At 34.3% G+C, this 23,550-nt stretch overlaps 4 protein-coding genes and 1 pseudogene across 5 annotated transcripts; 1 reads left to right on the top strand and 4 right to left on the bottom strand.

Annotated features, from left to right (window-relative positions):
- Positions 1-2,889: 2,889 nt before the first annotated feature.
- LOC118061377 (uncharacterized) lies at positions 2,890-6,473 on the bottom strand. 2 transcript variants are annotated; one of them, XM_035074809.2, is made up of 7 exons: positions 6,176-6,473; positions 5,248-5,515; positions 5,040-5,159; positions 4,788-4,946; positions 4,072-4,244; positions 3,538-3,643; positions 2,890-3,144 (listed from the first exon to the last, which is right to left on the bottom strand). In XM_035074809.2, the coding sequence occupies exons 2-7, from the start codon at positions 5,488-5,490 to the stop codon at positions 3,115-3,117; spliced, it is 831 nt and encodes a 276-aa protein (XP_034930700.1). In that variant the 5' UTR covers positions 5,491-5,515; positions 6,176-6,473; the 3' UTR covers positions 2,890-3,114. The 2 variants fall into 2 exon arrangements, with proteins under 2 accessions (XP_034930700.1, XP_034930701.1); XM_035074810.2 differs by lacking the exon at positions 6,176-6,473 and having other exon boundaries at positions 5,054-5,159; positions 5,248-5,390.
- A 3,426-nt stretch (positions 6,474-9,899) lies between these two features.
- LOC118061376 (aminomethyltransferase, mitochondrial) lies at positions 9,900-12,865 on the top strand. The gene is made up of 4 exons (XM_035074808.2): positions 9,900-10,168; positions 10,773-11,351; positions 11,679-11,797; positions 12,098-12,865. Exons 2-4 carry the CDS (start codon positions 10,791-10,793, stop codon positions 12,642-12,644), a joined length of 1,227 nt encoding a protein of 408 aa, XP_034930699.1. The 5' UTR covers positions 9,900-10,168; positions 10,773-10,790; the 3' UTR covers positions 12,645-12,865.
- Positions 12,866-14,474: 1,609 nt separating this feature from the next.
- On the bottom strand, positions 14,475-15,731 carry LOC118061401 (probable F-box protein At4g22030). The gene has a single exon (XM_035074823.1). It carries the CDS (start codon positions 15,729-15,731, stop codon positions 14,475-14,477), a length of 1,257 nt encoding a protein of 418 aa, XP_034930714.1.
- Positions 15,732-17,885: 2,154 nt separating this feature from the next.
- LOC118061375 (probable F-box protein At4g22030) lies at positions 17,886-19,237 on the bottom strand. Its single transcript, XM_035074807.2, has one exon. The coding sequence runs from the start codon at positions 19,204-19,206 to the stop codon at positions 17,932-17,934; it is 1,275 nt and encodes a 424-aa protein (XP_034930698.1). The 5' UTR covers positions 19,207-19,237; the 3' UTR covers positions 17,886-17,931.
- Positions 19,238-22,428: 3,191 nt separating this feature from the next.
- Positions 22,429-23,286, bottom strand: LOC118061400 (probable F-box protein At4g22030; annotated as a pseudogene).
- Positions 23,287-23,550: the final 264 nt, after the last annotated feature.

The following is a 23,550-nucleotide window of genomic DNA, read 5'->3' as shown; positions in this document are numbered from 1 at the left end:
AATATTATGATCTTGTGTGCGTGCTACTTATTGACGGGGTCTTGTACGTAGGTTATGGTTTTAATAATAATATGCTAGGGAATGAGCAAAATCTCTCCAACTTAAATAAGGTGATTTTTATTGGGATTTCTTTATCCTACATGATTGATCCTTGAGACTATGTTGCTTTCCAATGAAATCACTTCAAATGTTGTGGGAATCATTTGTATTTTAATTAATTTATGTTATATTTGTGATTGTATTTTCTTATTTCCATCATTCATAAATGTGTTGATCACATCTTAGATTACTCTTTATTATATTTTACATTCTTTATCCATCCATTTTAAAATTTTGACTAAATTTTAAAAATTTTAGATCTAATTATTAAGTTTTGACTTCATTATTATTATTATAATTAAAAAAACCCACATGAAAATTAATTTAATTAATCATCAATCATGTACTATATATCCATGATACAGTTAAATGTTTGTGCAAGTCTTAATCAAAATAAGTCCGAAGAATTTGTACGATCGTGACATGGTGGTAAACAGACCGAAACCCAACTTCTAGATTTGCCATTAATTAACTTATGGAACCTTGTTCTTACATTTGGCTTTGCACTATCATGATCAAAGCAATGCATACATTAAACTTTCATTTTTCTAAATTTACATGTTTAATTCCTTAGGATCTTTCATCCTGGATGGATACTGCCGCCATCGAATTCTTGAACTTTGTAATCCCCTACGTGAATTTATATGAAATTTACAAGTTTAGTGAAAAGTGCAACATTCATTTATTTTTGTTAATAGCGAATGTTCGGACTAACTTATACATATCTTGATTAATTTTTAAAAATTTTAAAATTAATAATTAAATAAATTTTTAGTGATTTTAAGATTTAAACACTTAAATTAATATTTTTTTTAAAAAAATAAACTCAAAATTTAATTAATTAAACTACACTTTTTAAAATTAATTAAATTGCAACATTTATTTAGGAGATGAATTGTAGCAGACGTCGACATGACATGAAAGTACTGCACATTTTATATCCATTAAGACCACTGCTATTAAAAAAAACTATAATGCCCCCTCTTCATCCGCAAATCCGCAAGTAATTTAGCTTAAACATTGACAATCATCGTTTATTAATTTTCTAGTAATAATGAATATTTTATATCCATTAAAACCGTTGCTGTAAGAAATTATAATAATTCTACTGTTTTTCATCAGCAAATTCATTTGTTATATTTTAAAAGCCCATAAAAATATAATTTAATACCAACAAAATATTCTTTTGGTGTTTATTAATTATTTCGTAAATATATAACTTTAAGGTTAAAGCTAACTATATATATATATATATATATGATTTTGTATGGTACAATAAATTAAGGAAAGTCAAGATGTATAGGGATTTTTTTCACTAAACATATATCTCATAATATTTAATTCATCTTAAAATTATTAATTTCAAAATTTTCATAAAATATATATCATTAAATCAAATGCATATTTTACAAGAATATTTTCTTATCCATATATTAACAATCTGAATACATTAAGTTCACCTTAATAAAAGAAAAAACTGAAAATATTTAGGCATTATTAATATTAATATTAATATTATAGTAAAATAGTTATTCCTTTCTCAATAAACGCTTTATTCGATCATGGGCCCAATCCATCCCAGCTTAGCCCATAATAATACCACACCAGCTTCAAACCCCCATCTCTACTTAGACCCAGGAAGCTAAATTAAGTAAAACTATCATGTATTTTGAGTCAAAATTAATTTAGTTTCTGAATTTTAATTTCTTTGATTTAAGTGATTGGAACTATTTTTTACTAAAAGAAATAGGCCTCTTCGTCTAGGTTTTTTCCTCTCGGTTAATGTTTTTCAAATCATGTGTTTTCACAAATATATGTCTTGTTTTTAGAAGATCACATGCGATAAAAACTATTAAAATATCTATTTTTAATTAAAAAATATTTTGAGTTAATCAAATAAAAAAATTAAAATTCAAGAGCTAACTTCATTATTGCTCAAACTTATGATTTAGTTTGTGTTATGTAGAGGTGATTTTCAATTGAAAATATATTAAAATTATGGGTTTATATATATATATATCAGCACATGAAAATTATCTAAAAACATGTAAAAATTATTATTTTAATGTTTTTTTAATTGAAAAGCAGTTTAAAAACATTTTAAAAAACAAGTTGAACGGCAAAATCAAATGCATGCTTGTTCCTTCCTGTTTCAAAATTTTTCCTCCTCGCGTATTCTGTATTCAGTTGGATTGAAGGAGAATGAGGAACGAAGGAGTCGAGTGGCAAGCAGAGACTTGTAAAATAAAATTGAGTTAATGGGAGTAGCACACTTGTTGAATGTTAATTGGTTGCGCTACTGGGAGTTGCGTAACCAGTTTATGTATTATAAAAAACTTTCTTGCAAGGAAGCACAATTGGGGGGAAATTTGGAGAAACTGCATGTACATAATCTGCAGTTTCTTACTCCCTGATCTTTTAGCAGTGTCCCTGATAAAGCATGGGAGCTCTGTAATGTACACAACTCCAGTCCACAACTTTTTTCTACTCGAAAATTTGCCAGACACGGTATGAATGGCATAATTCAAACTTTTTAGCCAGTGTTTATAAGGCTTCTTGATGTCATTGACCATGCAACCTCACAGATATCAGACAGCAGATGAAAACCAACTTGGAATCGCCTAAAATAAACCTCATGGTGCTGAAATTCCATAGCCTTGTTTATAATGAACATTTGGAAACAACAATTATCTCCACAGATGCATAAAGTGGTGGAATATTCACGCTGGACAAGAAGAAGCATGTGTGATTGCTTGCCAAATTATTTTCAGGTGTTGATTAACAATCACATGAAACAATAATTGAAGATTTCTGGCTGAATCCTTGCAAATTTACATGCCATCGATTATACATCAAACATGCTATGACACTTTTATTATTATATGGGCATTTCTGCTTAAAAACCATTAAGAAATTGCTAAATGTAAAGCTGCAATAATTTGTAATGACTAACTGGAACCGGAAGCTTCATCGAGATCAAGGGAAAAGAAGAATCTCTGCACTGAAGCTCTTTTATTAGACTCTTGGCCATTGTGGACTTACTACCTGCACAAGCCAAATCAATGTTCCAAATGGTATAATGAGAAAACAATAGCAAAATACAACATATTCAAGGACGTGATTTCTCTGAACCCAACACTCCCTGCTCTCACTTACAAAGCATTCCTTCAACCAATCATCGGTATTTTAATAAAGAGAATAGGCAACGCATCATTTTACTTGGAATGAATTTGGGGTAGTAATTCTCAAGAAATGTAACTTTGACAGACTAATAACTAAGACATGACGCACAAAAAATTCATGACTTAAGGTCTATAAGTTTCTTCAGGAATTGAAATTTGTCAAAAACAGGCAGCAGGTTCTGTATGGTGTTCATCAAGAAGGTTTTGTATTAGATCTCTGTTCATTAACTGAAAAACGATGGCAAAGTATGCTAACCTCAAGTGTGCTGAAAACAAGTCGCATTCGGCTGGCAACAACTGATGGCTCCTCAGCACGTCCTGAAACTGCCATTTGTTCTAGCTGAAGCGTCTTAACTGGAAGCCTTTGGCAAAAATGAAAGAGAAAGTTGAGTCCAGTCATGCAATCTTAAATGCAATTGTTTTTTTAGATGTCGAAATGATATGCCAGGTGAAGTAAAGAAGGCATGTTCTTTCCAAACACATGAAACTGAGAAATGACCAGGACTACAATGTTGAGAGCAAACAATTTGAAACAATAGTGAAAGAAAATTATGTAACTGAACTTGGAAAATTTTGTGGCGAGCTCTTACTCATTCCACACAAACAACCAATAGGGAAACCTCTATACGGGTTAAACCAACAAAAAAAAGTAGTTATAACCCAAATTTTACTGGTACTTTGATTGGACTGTCAAGGAAGCACACCAACCATGTAACAAGTTCATGTAAGCTTGATATCAACGAGTTGTGGACAAAATACTAGCAAAACAGATATGATCAAAGCAGCTCACCATGCCATTCCTCTCATGTAGTAAGCATTTGCTATGACCGCACAAAACCCTTTCCACTGAAGCCGTATGTCATCTGACACTGGAAGCGTAGATGACCATCGAACTATAGTTGGTTGTGGTGTACACAAGATTGTGATAAATATAATGCTCAACCACAGAATACACTCATCAACCTGCAGTTTGAAAAAAAAAAATTGTGATGCCACAAGTTAGCCCATCATCCATTTCCTTATTACTTGTAATCCTAGTGATAGATTTATCTGATCAACAGTAAAACTATCATTGCAAATCACAATAGTCATAGAAATGCAGGTTGCAAAAAGTTTTGTTGGGAACATAAAGATCGTAAACAAAAAATGCAAATAATTCTTCTGGCATCCATTGGTATCTCATAACAACAGAAAGTGAGGGCATGGATTCCTTTTATTAGCATTCTGTCTTCTTCCTTACAGTATCTATTATAAATTCAAACAAATGCTGCATCATAAAGACAGCAACAATAAAAACCGCCATATACAATATTGACAGTGCATGTCAAGGATCCTTACTGTGGTGAGAGAAGCGTTGACTAAAAAGTAGTTCAAAGCCTATAATATCCCAGCAAGAAAGAAAGATGCAACACTGAGGCGTATTAGATTCCATGGTGTTGATTCATCCTTAATTTTAAGTATATACTGTCATACATTGAACTGGCCAACAAGGCAGGATTAACTTACCTCCTCAGCAAGTATCTTGGACTTCACACTGGTGCTCCCACCGTAATTCTGCAATGCTTCGATTTCAACACCAGATTCTCTAATAGCAGTAAGTTCCTTACGTAATCCTTCTTCAGTGCAGCCAACAGCATATGCATTCACTCCAGCACTGATAAACTCCTGACAGGCAGCATCACTCAAACATGTAATTTGGGAATGACAGCAAAAAGAGACCCACATAATGATGGATAAAGATTAAATTGCTTAATATACTTTTAAGTTGTCACCTCCTCCACGGTCAATGACATTCCTGTATCGCCTAAACAAACTGATTGCTATGTTTCGAGAAGAATGATACTCATCATCAGGTGAATTAGAATCATGTGATCGGCACTGTAGCATGTAATGTAACCATTACTGAACGCCCAATCAAACTCAAATCAAAAGAAATCTTCAACCCTGAAGCTTCACTGATACTTACCAGCCACCTATTTGAAGCCACTCGCTGTAATACATGATGGGTTCTGAGTTGGCTGCACCCCTTCCAAGAAACTGTGGAATCATTCGCTACATTACTGCAAGGACCACATACAATTCTAGGAGAAAACGCAGTACTCAAAGTATTGACATGGGTAATCTTGCAAAAAGAAGCATCATGAAGTGTGTTAACACCCAGATATGCGCTGCACTTGCTAATAACTCCTGATGGATTGATGGTTACCATGGCTAAACCATCATAAATTCATTACCTTCAAAACAGAAGACAAACACCCATATTGTTTAAGGAGACAACGAAATTCAGATATAATCATAATCCTTGCTTAGATGATATTAAATCAACACTTAGTCTTTGTGTCCCAAAATTGGTTTCAGGATACTGTTTAGCTGAAACACACTGAAAACAATACTATCTCCCCCCCCCCCCCTACAAACAAAAAGTCTGGTAACAGCATTCAAGTTTAACCCTGTTGAAGTTTGAGTTCTCATTTAGACAAAAGAAGCTTCTAATTGATTTCCATAATCCTCTGTGCTTCATCAACTATAAGAAAATTGAAGCTATAGACTTCATGCTTATGCTTAGTAGTTTTTCATTAGCTAATAACTATAAACAAATTCTCATTACGAACATTCATAAGCTACAAACACATCAAGTGCCACTTCCATATCACTTTGCTTCTCTAGTACCCTCATGTTTCTAGGCAACCAACCAGAAGTTTAGCAAACAAAAACATGGGTTTCAGTTCCAATAAGATTACAACCATAAAAATCAAGCAAACAAAGACATAGGTTTTTCTGCTCTAAGGATTATGGCCATAAAAATCCAATCTTTGAACTCCAACGCCATTAAAACACAACAAACTTTAAAAATAAAAATAAAGAAGCAACATATCAAAAGAAATGAACTTTACCTTATTTAGATTCAGATAAGCTCATTAGCAGCAACGTAGCTAAGAGGGTAATGATGCAATCGACAATTTGATGAAAACTCAAGTATGGACAGTTGGTTGGTTAATAAAGAGTGAAAGGAAGAAAGAATCTCTTTGAATGATATGGGGAAGTACTTAAGCCACCAATTTATTGAATGGCTATGACAGATTCCAATGATGGCTTGATTCCACCATAATTTTTTTCTGGTTATTGTTGTTAGAATCGCTATTTTGGTGACTGTGACTTTGGAAGGTTTGTCCTTTGCTGGAATTTTGCGTGGCAAAGTTCGATATTTAAGAACCCGTTTTCTTTTTCTTTTATATATAGTTTTAATATATTATATTAAAAATATATTTTTTTTTAAATATATATATATATATATATATATATATATATATATATATATATATATATATATATCATTTTAATATATTTTTAAATAAAAACTATTTTAAAAAAATGATACTAATAAATTACAAATAAAAAACTACATCATTACTCATTCAACCATCTAACAAAATCATACTCAAATTAGGATAGTTTTAAGACCCGGCCCGGTGGTCGACCCGGTCCAAGGCCCGGGTTCCGGGTTTTTGATCGGGTCACCGGGTCGCCGGGTCGGCCGGGTAAAAAAAAAATTTAATTTTTTTTTAAAAAAAATCAAAACGACGTCGTTTTAGCAAAAAAAACAAAAAAAAATAAAAGTCAACGGGTTTGGGGCTGGATGTTGACCGGGTCTTGCCGGGTCAACCGGGTCCCGGGTCGACCGGGTCTGGCCGGGCCAATTCCCAAACGGGTTTTGGCCTTCACCCGGACCGGTCCCATGCCCGGGTCGGCCGGGTCCCGGGTCAACCCGCCGGGCCGGTTCGGGTTTTAAAACTATGCAAATTAATACTAATAATTTAACTTGAATATGATAGATATCAACTTAAATGATGGATTTTTTTATTAAATAATAAATAATTTGAATATTTAAATGAATATAATCACTAACCGCGTCTAATGCAATATAATTTGTAGAAACTCTCATTCTAGTTTTTCGATGTACAAAACTGGTTGGCTACTAACAAAATCAAGACATTCATATCTAATTTCTTGATGTGGAAAACTTGCCTAATTACCCTTGTGATTTTACATCCTAGTTCATGAACACTTTTAGATGTTTTTGCAAATAATACCGAAGGGTTACATATCTATATTGATTGTTTCATGTTTAGTTTTAGTTCATCTAGTTTCCACAGTAGTTCAATTGCTAGCAAACATGGAAGCTAGAGCTTTAAGAATGTCAATAACTCCTGACAACAATTTTCCTTGTAAGTTTGTAACCATCCTCCTACCACCTTGCAATCAAATATTTAAAAGTGATAACTTAATCAAGATATACTTGTACAAATATCGTGGCAGCTGCAATAATAGAAGACTTGCAGGAAAAATTTACAAAAGCACAATAGTTTCATAAAAAGTCATCAAAGAAAGCTCAATAATCCAAACTAGAGTTTGGAAGTCAAAGACTAAGGGTGTTTTTTTTTTTTAATAATTTTTTTTTATGTTGTAAGATCATTTTGATGTATTGATATAAAAATTAATTTTTTTAAATAAAAAAAATATTATTTTAATATATTTTTAAACGAAAAGCAATTTAAATCATAATTACTATCATAATCCCAAATAAACCCTTAGATAATCATTTTAAAATACACCATAATTTTGCATGACTTGTACTAAAAACGAAAAAATTATAATTTATAATTTTTATTAAAATTGCTATTTTTTCAAAAGCTAATATAATGACAAACACACACTTAACTAAGCAAGGTCTTTGGTCCAAAAAACCCCCTCAAGTGCCAGAAAACATGAGAAAATGCTTTTGATTAGCTAATTATAATGCAACATGGAAATGATTTTTTACACAAGTCCCACTCTATTCTGAAATCTTAGTTAATAATAAGTTATAATTTCTAGTTTTTCTTAAACCATAATTTTTCAAGCCGCGATTGCAAATGCTAGAAAACATGAACAAATGCATGTGATTATCAGATTGTAATGCAACATGGAAATGATTTTTATGGTAATTATCAAGGGTGAGACACAGATACTCAGATTCGGATCCTATTCTCTTCTCTGTTTCACCAAACACACCTGTTGGTATTATTCTCTCTTTCTGGTTTAGTTTTGAAGAGTTTGATCATCTTTCAAAATGTCTATCTTAAGCATGAGATACAATACTGAAATTACAGGGAAAATCTTGTAGAACTGACAGATGGGGTTGCCTTGTTCTTGACAACAAATTTCTTGCCACTCATTTTCAGATTTTGACAAGATTGTGGAGCGGTCGTAAATAGAAAGAAGAAATAGAGAATTCATTTGTAGTCCTAATTGTGTAAAATAAATACCCACAGAACTTGATCTGCAAAGGATATGACAGATACAAACTTAATTTCACTTATTTTAATTATTATTAGAGAATAATATAAATTACATCCTAGAATCTCATTTAATAGCTTAAATTATTGGGTTGAGATGATTCTTTAACATGTGGTATCATAGTTTTGATAACCAAATGATCTTGAGTTCGAATCTCGTTATTTTTATTTATTTGATAAAAATTAAAGTATAAAGATAATATAAATCTATACAAATTTTAAATTTAAAATGCTTTCACTTGAAAAGATGTATTATAGAATAATATAAATTATATCCTGAAACTTCGTCTAACAATTTAAATTATTAAATTAAAATAACAATTTAAATTATTAAATTAAAATAATTCTTTAATAAGCATAACATAGTCAGACCCATTTACAAAAACTACACGATCATCCTTAGCCTCATGCTAAATGCATGCAACTCGACCAGGTCTCACCTTGACTCTTGTTTAAATTGGAAATCAAGCTGGCTTGAGAAATTGAACAAGATTCAGCAGCCAAATTTGAACTGCCAATTGCCTTTCCCTGACTTGGTGGCATCCTCTCAAATCTCACCAACCACCCTCTTTCCTCTTCTCTTTTCTTCTATATACAGTTAATGATACTAATCCCATGCTCTAAGTTCCACCATCAATAACCTTACACCCTAATTCTAATGCACTCAGATATAAGAGTACCAGTCATCGTCTCAGGTAAGGTCCTTGAAATCAAGGGTGCATATTCTCTGGTGTCGGATTGTACCTCTTTACATCCATTAGATTCTAATAGGTACACATGAAACTGTGGCAACTGAAAACAGAAAACCGTAGCGTATCATTGGTAATGAAAATTCTTTGAATTTATTTTAAAATTGTTTTGTAAACAGATTTATTTTTTTATGTTTTTTTTTTAAAAAAATATTCTGTTTCTATTTCTTTTATTTTTTTTTCCAAAACAATAATTAAACAGTATTATTGCATATTTAATTTATTTTTTTGGGTTAAATATGTATTCTCAAATTAATATAAATGTAACTAATTTAAGTTTGATTTTTGAACCTCCTCAAAAATAGACTATTTATACTTATATTAATAAGTTTACAAGAATTTCATTTTTCTTAATCCAAGATTAAATGCTAATAACTATAGGAAAACATTAAAAAACTAACTGAAAATTTAGAAGGAACAAATGAGATTATTGTCAAGATATCTAAATAATACAATTTTATTATAAGATAGCTGATATGAAAATATTCTAACCTTAAAAACAAGAAAAAAAACAAAAATAAGATGGGGCTGCAAAGTCGATAGTCCTAGGCACCACTCACTAGCGATGGGGTTGTAGAGATGGCTGTTTCTTGATTTGGCAGAGACACCCTCCTCCACCCACTACTACACACACCAGCCAAACATCCTTGCTACAAAAAACATAGTATAATGTCCAACACATATAAGAGTGGCCATATTTTATCTCTCTATCCATCTAGACTCCACTGCATGAGATGCTCTTTTGAGCTCTCCAAGATTTGCTTTCCTTTGAACAACACTCACCACCACCAAGAACAACCATGTAAGCTTCTCTATTTGTTGTTCTGTTTTCATGTTCATGACATTTGCTATGCAATTATGCTGTAAAGATTGCATCTTTTCTTTTTATATGTGGTTTATTTACAAGGGTTTGAGATTGAATGATGGTGCTTCTTGTGAGTAATGAGTATTTTAATGAGATCTAGAAAACCCATTTTCATTTTTGCATTCGGCTTTGTTTTAGATTGTTGATTGTGTTTTGAGATATTGTTTGGAAATGGGAAGTGAAAGATTTGTCATTTTTGTTTTGATTGCTAGTGTGTTGCCTGGATTGCATGTTTTGGTTTGTTTTGTGACAGGTAATGTCAGTGGCTTGTAAATCATGTCCTAGTTTCCTTGTATTCTCCTCTCTCAGACACTAACATATTTGCGATCCCTTTTGCTCTGGTTTTAAGTTGCTGGTATCGTTTGTCTCTTTGTGGTTTGATTATATGTAAACATATATACGATTAAAATCCAATCTTTATGTTTACACACATGATAAAAATCGAACCTTTATTCTGTATTTGGCCTGCGCTGATTATGGTATGTTCATTTCGGTGTCACCAGTTGTATCAAAGAGTTCATATGATTGTTGTTTTGATTAGATTTACTCTGTTAAGAAGATGAGGGGAGGAGGTTTGTGGCAACTTGGCCTATCAATAACCCGCCGCCTTGCTCAGACTGATAAGAAGGCCGTGGGACGTCGATACTTTGCCTCAGAAGCTGAGATGAAAAAGACTGTCCTTTATGACTTCCATGTTGCTAATGGTGGCAAGATGGTGCCATTTGCTGGGTGGAGCATGCCCATTCAGTACAAGGACTCCATCATGGAATCGACAGTGAATTGTAGACAGAATGGTAGCCTTTTTGATGTGTCACATATGTGTGGGTTTAGCCTGAAGGGAAAGGACTGTGTTCCTTTCCTAGAGAAACTTGTTATTGCTGATGTTGCTGCGCTTGCACCTGGAACTGGGACTCTAACTGTCTTTACTAATGAGAAAGGAGGAGCAATTGATGATTCAGTGATCACCAAGGTGACGGATGATCACATGTACATAGTTGTGAATGCAGGGTGTAGAGATAAGGATCTTGCTCACATCGAGGCACATATGAAGTCATTCAAGGCAAAGGGTGGAGATGTCTCATGGCACATCCATGATGAGAGATCTCTTCTTGCCCTCCAGGTCAATTTTGTGTTCTTATCTTTGTCTCTCCTTCTTTTGTTTTCTTTTTTTTTTTCCTCGTTGGATCTTTTATTGTGTCTTGATATTCATGAATTATTGCAAAATTAATTATTTGAATCCAGCTCTCAAGTAATTCGTGACTTTAGTATACAACTAAAGCATGTCTGGCAGGTTGTTGAAATGTGTACTATCCCGCATTGTAATAATACCTTTGTGCTTTGAACTACTCTTTCTTCTTCTATTGTATGCCACTGCCAAACCTTTTCAGGAGCAACGGTGTCCTAATATCATGGCCTTACGGAGTTTCCTCTTTTTTTTGTGGTTCAGGGTCCTCTTGCTGCCCCTGTTCTCCAACACCTGACAAAAGAGGATTTGAGCAAGGTCTACTTTGGGGAGTTCCGTATTACAGACATCAATGGAGCGCGCTGCTTTATTACTAGGACAGGGTACACTTCCTTTTGGTTTCTCCTACTTTATATGTCCTCAAATATGGAATGCACATCTATGACCATTTATATGTAGCATTAAGAGCTTAAGAAGCGTTTTGAGGGTGCTTAATTTCCCCTATTCTTTATTTTGCAACAAAATGAGTGGAACATGGTAATTGTCTATAACAGTACCCCTTTATTTTGACATCGTGAAGAAGAAATTAGTAAATTATGTCATTTAAACCATGTCTTTCCATGTTTATGTTTTTCATACTTGGACATGATGGATTTCTTCTGCCTCTTTGCTGACATTTTCAGGTACACTGGTGAAGATGGATTTGAAATTTCTGTTCCTTCAGAGAATGCAGTGGATCTTGCCAAAGCAATCCTAGAAAAATCTGAAGGAAAAGTAAGGTTGACAGGGCTTGGTGCTCGGGACAGTCTCCGACTTGAAGCTGGGCTGTGCTTATATGGTAATGACATGGAACAGCACATAACACCAGTAGAGGCAGGACTGAATTGGGCGATAGGGAAGAGAAGGAAGGCAGAAGGCGGCTTTCTGGGTGCTGAAGTAATACTCAAACAACTTGCAGAAGGTCCAAAAATCAGGCTTGTAGGATTTAGCTCTACTGGTCCACCTCCTAGATCCCACAGTGAGATTCAGGATGAGAAAGGGACTAGCATTGGAGAAATTACTAGTGGAGGATTTAGCCCATGCCTCAAGAAAAATATAGCCATGGGGTACGTGAAATCTGGTTTCCACAAGTCAGGCACCAAAGCGAAAATACTGGTTCGTGGGAAGGCCTATGATGGAGTTGTCACAAAAAAGCCATTTGTGCCAACTAAATATTACAAGCCATCTTAACTCAGGTTTCGCTCTTCAGTTCCTGCATTTTCTAATTGGTTCCTGTTTTGACCTGTTTTCGATGAACTCCATCCACGAAATCTCCCCTATTTCTGTCTCCAAGTTGTTCTCTGTATCTTGTTCATATTTTCATTATTAGTTGACAGGAATGATTGTGTTACATCGTTCCAAATGAGAACAAATTTCATGATAATAAATGAAAACCACATCTACTTTCTTTGCGTGTTGCTCATTTCAAGCACCCGTCGCCCCTTCACACTGCTTGGCAAAGAATTTTGTGAGCCTTTCCTGTATATAGGCAGCGGTTTTAGTATGGTGGCTTATAAGCTCTTAAAAAAGCTGTCATGTCTTGTATGTATACACGAGACCTGCACTGAATAGCTAAAACTAGCATACGCGAATATTTTATCCCCATGTCTTCGCAGCTGCTGAACACGGCTCCCAAGAGCTGAAAATCAGCTGTGCAAGCTCATTGCCTCTCGGCCTGTTTCTTCAACTATTTTTAAGCCGGTGGCTTGTTTTTCCAAGCCCCTCTGAACCTTCAGAAAATCCAAAGCCTTTCTAAGCCTACACGAAAAGCAAAGTGGCTTTCAAAAGTTGTGGGAATCAACTGTGCGAGTCCAAGGCCATTGTCTCTTGATCAACGAAGCATACATAATAGAATTCCAACGTATTTTAGAGGTTCTGTAATAGACCTTTTCTGGTAAAAGACCTTTGGAATACAGAATATCTGCTGACCGATACACATCTGCAGCTACCATGCTTTGGAAAGATGAGACGGGCGACGGAGTCAGCCCATAATATAAGAAAAGCAAAGCACAAAGCGCTTGCCCCCCAGGATGTTCAAACATATCTCTCATTTGCGGCTACTGTTCAAGAGCTTGATTAAATCCTCAAATTTATATTTAACCCTTGACCATGAACAATTTGTTTATCCACTATTGGTGTTTCCAATCCCAAGAGGACTTGGCACATCTCATCCTTATAATTTTTATGATGAAAGGTTATACTCATAATCTCAACTAAAGTTTGGTAATGCGGAAAGAGGTTTTTTAATTGTATTAAAATGATGTATATATATATATATATATATATATAGATATTTGAAAATTATCATATAATAAAAATATTAATTTAATATTTTTTTTTCAAATTAAAAAATAATTTAAAAACAATTTGAAAATAGAATTAACCAAGTTTGACGGACTTTGTGTTTGGGCCATATTGGACTGATTCTTTAAGCCCTGTAAATGGCTTGAAATTGAATTCAAGTCCATTCATTCTAAGTTCCACTGTTCACATCTCAATAAAATAAAAAAAGCTGTGACATCTGATTATTCAAAACTTTATACTTTGACATTTCTCTTCTTGGAATGTATAAAAATATTACAGCTTTGAATCAAAGCACACGAAGACCAACCTCTGAATTTCGTGGCTTAAATGACGGCTAAATCAACTAGGATATTTATTCAATAACTTGAGGGCTTGAGAAACATATATTTAATAACTAGCCGTAAGCATCAGGGACAAGAATATATGAAACTTGTAATCTTTGACAATGCTCTCTTCGAACTACAGCCACTTGGAACAAATGTAAAATTTAAGAACATTGATTCCCTTTTCATTTTAGATATCAAATCTCATGAATTTAGTGGTAATCATCACCCTTGTAAAGTAAGAGAGAAGTTTCTCATACATAACATCTTGATGAAAGAAATTTAATGTCATTTACAAAAGAAATTAAGGGTTAATCTGTACATGTTACTTTGATGTACAGAAAGAATTTTTAAAAGAATGTGAATTAGTTATGGACAGAGAGGTCTAATACTATCAAAAGAGTTTGCTAGCAAACTCATCTATGGTGCTTCCATGTACATGAGAAGTAGATGATTTTCCAGCAAGATCTCTAAGTTGTGACAAGCTCCTTCCAAGCTTCAATGCAACATTCATTTCAAACATTTCTCCATCTTCCCTTTTCTCCAAATCTTTTCCTGGAATTGTGGATTCAATTGATTCCTCCAAGAGTTTAAAGAATCCAGCAGAGTTTCTGTACATTTCAACCACCATACCAACTTGCCCTCCATGCTCAAATGTATTGACTGTGCTGGCTAAAGCACCTGCTGTCACTGCCACTATTGCTGCCCATGATCCATGGCCTACAAAGGCAGACCCAGCAGCTGCAATGCCTGTAAGTAATGGGCCTGAGATGGCCATAATTTTGTTTACCTTCAATGCCAAGTTTCCTAGTCTCATATAATCTTCACTATCTTTTCTCTTTATCACTTCAATCACCTCCCTCATTTCCTTTTCAAGATCTTCACTCCACCCGTTCTTCGCTTGTGTTTTGTGCTGTTTCCTTGGGGATTCATGTGGTTTAGGCCACCAGACAGCAGGCTCAAAATGTTCAGGAAACTTTTCAATCATTTTCCCTAACAAAGGAAGAGGGTAAGCTTTATCAAGAGCCAATGTTTTCTCCATTGCATCCTTCACGTCTAATTCGGTAGGATCGCGAAGAGCAAGTGTAGTTTGAATTTGGCTATAAAGTTGCTTGAACAATCTTGTTGCATTTCTTTGCTCTTCTGCGAGCTGTGAAGGTTGGATTTTGTTCATGATGATTAACATCCCTGTAGCTGCTGAAAATAAAAGAGTTGATGATAACTTCAAAGCCAAAAGAGGAGCTCCTGCTGCACCACCTGCCGCAACACCAACCATAGTTGCAGCTGTGAGAGTGATCAAATTAATGGAATTCAAGAGAAGTTTGTTCCAATTGTCACGTTGCTCGCCGATGTTTTTGTGCATCTCAACTCTATCAGCAACAGCTTCTAGGATTGCATAAAGCTTGGCTGACGCTGTAGTAGTAGTTGTAGACTTGATTGGCTCATATTGATCTAGTCCTGTGTTTTCTGATGGGATTGTACTTGTGAAACCATTTCTTAAATTCAGTTCCTCCACTAATTTTAATGGAGTTTTTGTAGCTGGGAAACGAATCCTTGGAAGTTTAGGGACAGAAATGGCAGCATTGATTCCCTTTGAACAGCTACAAGAAGACAAAGAGAATAGCAAGCCTGAAGCTCTTAAAGAGGCCATATTGTAATATGGGGTTTCTTTGATTTCTTTTGTTCTTCGGTTTCTTTGTATGTAGGGAGGAGAGGGTTGATGATGGATGAAAATGGAGGGAGGCCATGGAAGGTATTTATAGCAACCACCACAAGTGGAAAGAAAATGTCATACGGGTTGAATTGACTGTATATTATAGAGTTGACAAACCACCACGTTGGCTGCTGACTGGATCAATTCACCCCTTTAGAATTGTTTCTTTAGTCTCAGGTCTGACATTGTAAAACTTGATCTGCAGCGGTTGTATCCTACCTTAGCTTCCTGCGAGTCTGCGACACCATCACTCATGCAAGATTTTCTTAAGACTTAACTTCCATGCACGAGTAGGGGACCTCTTGTTTCTTAAATCCCATCCATGGAAATATCATTAATTCTTCCGAATTATATGAAGGCAAAATTTATATGGAAGCTGACCGATAACTTTCCAACTCTCGGCTCTGGATATTTCACGAGATGTAATTGTCATGGAAGCACAAGAACACCACGTCCTTGTTGTCCCGGTGGAAAGCCACTGCCCTTCCCTTGTACGTATATGCCCTTAGAAATCACTGAAGCCAAAGACTCATGCGAGATCATACTCTTGAAGGAAATATTAGGTATTGATGAACTTCAAATGGATTTGATCCTTCACAGCTAGTAGTGGATTGGTTGTTGGGTTAGGTAACTAGCTATCACCGACAAAACAGACTCTTTAATACTTAATTTAATAAAAGTATTACAGGAGCAAGAAACTTGAGAGTGTAAGCATGGATTTTTAGTATATCTGTTGTCATAAGAGTCCTGTGCCTTCATACCTGATCATCCTCGCCATTTATAAATATTTTAAAATATTTCATTCATAGTACAATGGTTATGTCTCTAGAGATTATGGTGATCACTAGCAAGCACTAGAAAAGGATAACTTGTGTAGCTGGTGAAAGTGGTGGCCTGAGAGAGTTAAAGAAGATGGTTTATGGGTTAGACAGGATGGTGTGATATGTGTTTCTGACATGCATGGAGGCTAAAAGTATGTGGGTAGCCAAGCCAAAGAAAGAAAAGATAGGAGAGAAAATTAATTATGTGTTTGATATTTTAAGCAATTATCTTAATTTATTGTATTTAGTGACATTTATATAACTTTCAAAGTCAATTATATCAATATTACTCGTAATTATAATAAGATTTTAATTATTGACATTTGTTATAAGTCATTTGTTTTAAGTACCATTAAACTTTAATGGTATTTGAATATTAGTAAAGATGCATACAATTGTCACTTAAATTAAAAAATAATATCATAAAAAATATAATACTGACAATTATGAAATATTGTATAATGTATATCTATCATTTATTTTAGTAATTAAGTTTTATAAAGAAATGTATTTAAAAGTTAATTTTGGTATACAAAGTTGTAATGTAATTGATTACTTCATATTAATCTAGGAGAAGAGGTTGATAATGCTAGAGGAGAGACCAAATGGAAGTTATTTATAATACTTAATTAAAAAAATTAATTTTTTTTTGTTATTAAATAAAATTACTAAGATATTTTGAGAATATTTAAGGGTATTTTTTAAAAATATTAGTAAGTATTTAATTTTTTTATTAGTCAATAGTTAGTTTTTTTTTGTTATTGATTTTTTTAATTATATTATTAAATTAACCAAGTTTATTGAATATTTTTTAATTGATAGGTTTGGTTGAAAATTTATTTTACTATTTTAAAAATATTATTATCAACTATATTAGAAAAAATTTGATATGGTCTAGCACAAATCACTATCTAGTAGTAACCTTTAAAAAAAAACATCTTGCGAAAAGTGAAGGTAATATTTTTTTTAATCGAATTCAAAAAATTGACTGCCAGGAAGAGTGGACAATAGCTGTTGACAGGACCTGTTCACCCCTTAATAACTTGTATACTTCAAATTTCTACCATTGGGCGCATGGCTAACCCTTAATTTCCACAGCTAGAAACAACATCCTATCGCAGTCCATTTGATCTCATGATAGAAAATTCAACAATTCAATGGAGGTGTTGACAATTTAAAATTTTATAATGCAAAAATAAAATAAAATAATATTGGATTTGCAAACAAGCTTTCACTATGTAGTTTGTACAAAGGAATTGGTATTAGAACGTAATGAAGGAATGTGGATTAGCTAGTAATGTAGAAAAAATCTACTTTCAAAATAGTTTGCTAGCAAACTCATCTATGGTGCTTCCATCTTTGTGAGAAGAAGTTGATTTTCTGGCAAGATCTCTAAGCTGTGACAAGCTTCTTCCAAGCTTCAATGCAACACTCATTTCAGACATTTCTCCATCTTCCCTTTCCTCCAAATCTTTCTCTTGAATTGTGGATTCAATTGATTCCTCTAAAAGAGTAAAGAATCCAGCACTGTTTCTATACATTTCAACCACCATACCAACTTGGCCACCGTGCTCAAATGTATTTACCGTGCTGGCCAATGCACCTGCTGTGACTGCCACGATTGCTGCCCATGATCCATGGCCTACAAAGGCAGACCCAGCAGCTGCAATGCCAGTAAGCAATGGACCTGAGACGGCTAAAATCTTGTTCACCTTCAATGCCAAGTTCCCAAGTCTCATATAATCTTCACTGTCTTTTCTCTTTATCACTTCAATCACCTCCCTCATCTCCTCTTCAAGATCCTCATTCCACCCATTCTTTTCTTGTGCTTTCACGTGTTTTCTACTGTGAGACTTGTTTGACTTAGGCCACCAAATAGCAGGCTCAAATTTGTCAGGAAACTTTTCAATCATTTTCCCTAACAAAGGAAGAGGAAAAGCTTCATCAAGAGCCAAAACCCTGTCCATTGTATCCTTCACATCTGTATCAGTAGGATCATGAAGAGCTAGTGTGTTTTGTATTTGGCTGTAAAGTTGCTTGAACAATCTTGTGGCATTTCTTTGCTCTTCTGCGAGCTGTGAAGGTTGGATTTTGTTCATGATGATTAACATCCCTGTAGCTGCAGAAAATAAAAGAGTTGACGATAACTTCAAAGCCAAAAGTGGAGCTCCTGCTGCGCCACCTGCTGCTACACCAGCCATAGTTGTAGCTGTGAGAGTGATCATATTAATTGAGTTCAAAAGAAGCTTGTTCCAGTTGTCACGTTGCTCGCCAATATTTCCATGCATCTCTACTCTATCACCGACAGCTTCCAAGATCGCTAAAAGCTTGGCTGTTGCTGTACTACTGGTTGTAGAAATGATTGGCTCATATTGATCAAGCCTTGTGTTATTTGCAACATTATTGTTTTCTAATGGGATTGTACCTTTGAACCCATCTCGTAAATTCAAATCCTCAACCGGTTTCAATGGATTTTTTGGAGCTGAAAAAGGAATTCTTGGAAGTTTAGGGATTGAAATGGCTGCGTGGGTTCTTGTTGAACAACTACAAGTAGAAGAGAAAAGAAAGCTTGAAGCTTGCAACGATGCCATATTGTATATGGGATTTCTTTGGTTTCTTTAATGTGTTTGTACGTATGAGGGAGAGGTTGATGGTGAAAATGGAGGAAGACAACGGAGGGTATATAGAGCAACCAACAGTGAAGGTCATCTGTGTTGAATTGACTGCATAACAGAGCTGACAACGTCCAACACAACATTGGCTTATGGCCGCTGACCGGACCCGTTCACCTCATGGAAAATTTGTCTACTTCAAGATTCTTACTCCAGCCTCTGCCTTTGCCTCTACCGGGCCTTAGACTGCAACTTAAATTGATCAATTCTGCTGTTATAATTTATGTTTTCTCAGCTTCGTGTGGCATCATTGCTCATGCAAAATTTTCTTGATTTGGACTCAATACATTAGCTCTTGCTTCAAGTTCTTTTTGCCCCTACCACAAGTTAGTCTCACGATATAAAGAACTACAGAAAACTAGATTATTTGGAAATGGCCAATGTCTTCTCCTTGATTACATCATTAACTTGTTAATTGGGATTAGGATAGAATTATATTAATAGGGAAATAAAGGAAAAGTTGGGTTACTTTTTAGGTTATGAAGAAAAAAAATTAAAAATTTATTGTTTAATCACCGATTTTGCTTAGATGATTCTAGCTTTGGACCCAGGGAAGACTATTTTTCAAAATAATAATAACTTTTATATAAAAAAAACCAAGAAAAAAATGAGATATCAAAATTGTAAGACTTATGTTCTTGACCTATCAGATCCAAAGTTGGCCAAAAACCAATTTTCTAACACTCTCTACTAGTTCTTTTGCCACCATAACCTTCTCCACGTTGTGACAGACGGCAACTCAGACTCCCTACAAGCTCATCTCCTCACTGACGATAGGGGTAACCACCAATATCTCCTCCATCTACCTTTTGTAGATTTTTTGCTTTTCTTCCTCTTCCAAATGCAGCTAGCACTGCCAGTGAATCCACTGTCCTCTCCACCAGCTCCATGGCAAGGCCACTAGCAGCTCTCCACGCCAAGCAACTCATCCTTCCTCCACCTTCTCCTTATCCATCCTCCCCCCTTGCCATTATTATGCATATAGAACGATAATGCATTATGCATGTGGTGGAAATAATTAACCCTTTATTTTGGGTCGACCAGTGCTAGTCATGCCCAAATGGTTAGGTTGGGTTCGACCCAAATTAAAATAAATGATGGCATGAGATTGTCTAACCTATTGGGCTCAGCCCAATTAGCTGAGCTAGCCAAGCCCACATATTTATTATTATTTAATTATAAATAATATAATAATATATATTACAATATTATATATTAAAAAATGAAAAACAAATCTAAAAACTTTACAAGGGGCATTTCAAAATATTTTTGATTTTCTCTCATATTTTTTTATCAATTTTGCATAATATCAGGCTATATATTTACACTGTAAGATATAGATCCGGTATTAAATACCTAGTTTCCTCTTAAATATTTCAACAAAAATCTCAAAATTTTTAAATTAATTTCCTCTTTAAAAAAAAAAATTTTTGTTTTCATGCATATGATCAAATCTTAAGATTTTTAAATTAATTTCCTCTTTAAAAAAAAAAAATATTTTGTTTTCATGCATATGATCAAATCTTAAAAAGTTTTCCAACCATATTTTCGTATAAAAAAAATAAAAAAATTGCATCTTTCTCATCTTTTTTTTTAAAAAAATGGATATTGTAACCAGTTTATGATTATCTAATAAAATTTTACCAAAATATAAAAAATCATTTTCCAATCATTTTATATTAGGGTTTAAATATAGACTTTAATATCTCTAGTGTAAGATTAAATAATAGAGTACACCCTCATGTATTAAAGATACAAAGCTTAAAATAAATACGATGCTAAAATTCAAACTCTAGAATGGTTAGGATTAAACTCAATTAGATAATTTAAAATGATATATCTTAGACCTAAGAAAAACACTAACGAATGAAAACCTGACTTAGAAAAACATCTAAAAACAGTGCTGCTTATTTTAGGTAGGATGCATTTGGGGTGATGCTTCTTTTCCTTGCACAATTAATCATTTACCTAGACTCTAGCAAAACTATAGGTTCTTAATAACCATAATACTAGGTGGCAATTCTTGAACTTTAATCATAATTTTATGATTAAACCCAAAGTCTTTTCCTTCCCAACAACAATACCTTCTTAAGAGGCATATGATAGTTCATTAATGCCCCCTGCCCGCAACATCATTAACATGATCTTTTTTCTTTTCTTTTTTTCTTTTTAAGATTTTTCAATAGAATATTTAATTTATCATTGTTCCAAAAGAAAGTTTCAATTTGAACAAATACAAGTACCTTAATAATTATAATGCTAGTGTTTTTAAAATAAATATAATAATAATATAACACATGTGTATTGTCATGGAGAACTCTTTGAAAGTATCTTTAAACCCAAATAAATTGGTTATCCTTGAAATCAACTAGAATCCTTTCCAGTTCGGGTTTCAAATTAAATTATATAGGAGTAGTCAACCTAATGTCTTCTCATTGATTACATCATTTAATTGTTAATTGGGATAAGGATAAAATTAAGAATAAGGGAAATAAAGTAAGAATAAGGGAAATAAAGGAAAAGTTGGGTTACTTTTGAGGTTATGAAGAAAAAAAATTGAAAATTTATTGTTTAATCATCAATTTTGCTTAGATGATACTAGCTTTAGACCCAGGGTAGACTATTTTTCAAAATAAAAACAATACTGTAATTAAATGATAAAATTAAAAAATAATAATAACTTTTTTTTAAAAAAAAAAAAGCCAAGAAAAAAATGAAATATCAAAATTGTAAGGCTTATATTTTTGACCCATCAAATTTAAAGTTGGTCTAAAACCAATTTTTCTAGTCAACGTCTCTTTCTCTTTTTTTCTCTCTTTACTAGTTCTTTTGCCACCATAATCTTCTCCATGTTGTGACAGACGGTGGCTCAGATTCCTTGTGAACTCATTTTCTCACCAACGATATAGGTAACCACTAATAGCTCCTCCGTCTTCTCTCTGTAGATTTCTTCCTTTTTTTTCTCTTCCAGTTGCAGCTAGCACTGCCAACAAATCCATCGTCGTCTCCACCACCTCCACGACAAGGCCTGTAAGTAATTAATGGACCTAAGATGGCCATAATTTTGTGATACGAAATGAAAACCTAGCGTTTCGTGATTCAAAAATGCTAAATCTTGTCTAAAACCACCATTTGTCAGGACTATTTGGAGTATTCACTAACTTTTCTCTTTATCACTTCAATAAACTCCCTCATTTCCTTTTCAAGATCTTCACTCCACCCATTCTTCGCTTGTGTTTTGTGCTGCTTCCTTGGGGATTCATGTGATTTAGGCCACCAGACAGCAGGCTCGAAATGTTCAGGAAACTTTGCAATCATTTTCCCTAGCAAAGGAAGAGGGTAATCTTTATCAAGAGCCAATGTTTTCTCCATTGCAGTCTTCACATCTAACTCGGTAGGATCGCGAAGAGCAAGTGTAGTTTGAATTTGGCTATAAAGTTGCTTGAACAATCTTGTGGCATTTCTTTGCTCTTCTGCTAACTGCGAAGGTTGGATTTTGTTCATGAAGATTAACATCCCTGTAGCTGCAGAAATAAAAGAGTTGATGGTAACTTCAGAGCCAAAAGAGGAGCTCCTGCTGCACCACCTACTGCAATACCAGCCATGGTTGCAGCTGTGAGAGTGATTCATATTAATCGAGTTCAAAAGAAGCTTGTTCCAGTTGTCACGTTGCTCGCCAATATTTCCATGCATCTCTACTCTATACCGACAGCTTCCAAGATCGCATAAAGCTTGGCTGTTGCTGTAGTACCGGTTGTAGATATGATTGGCTCATATTGATCAAGTCTTGTGTTATTTGCAACATTATTGTTTTCTAATGGGATTGTGCCTTTGGACCCATCTCGTAAATTAAAATCCTCAACAGGTTCAATTCAATGGATTTTTTGGATCTGAAAAGGGAATTCTTGGAAGTCTAGGGACTGAAATGGCTGCGTGGGTTCTTGTCGAACAACTACAAGTAGAAGAGAAAAGAAAGCTTGAAGCTTGCAAAGATGACATATTGTATATGGGATTTCTTTGATTTTCTTCGGTTTCTTTAATGTGTTTGTACGTATGAGGAGAGGTTGATGATGAAAATGGAGGAAGACAACGGAGGGTGTATAAAGCAAGCAACAGTGAAGGTCATATGTGTGTGAATTGACTTTGCAAAAGAGCTGGCAAGGCACAACACAGCATTGGCTAATGGCTGCTGACCGGACCCGTTCACCCCATAGAATATTTGTCTCCTTCAAAATTCTTACGTACTTCAGCTGTTATCATTTA

Source organism: Populus alba, chromosome 11, assembly GCF_005239225.2.
Source record: "Populus alba chromosome 11, ASM523922v2, whole genome shotgun sequence".
In the NCBI taxonomy this organism is placed as follows: domain Eukaryota; kingdom Viridiplantae; phylum Streptophyta; class Magnoliopsida; order Malpighiales; family Salicaceae; genus Populus; species Populus alba.
Note: the sequence above shows the minus strand (reverse complement) of the source record. Positions and strands in the feature narration are given on the sequence as shown.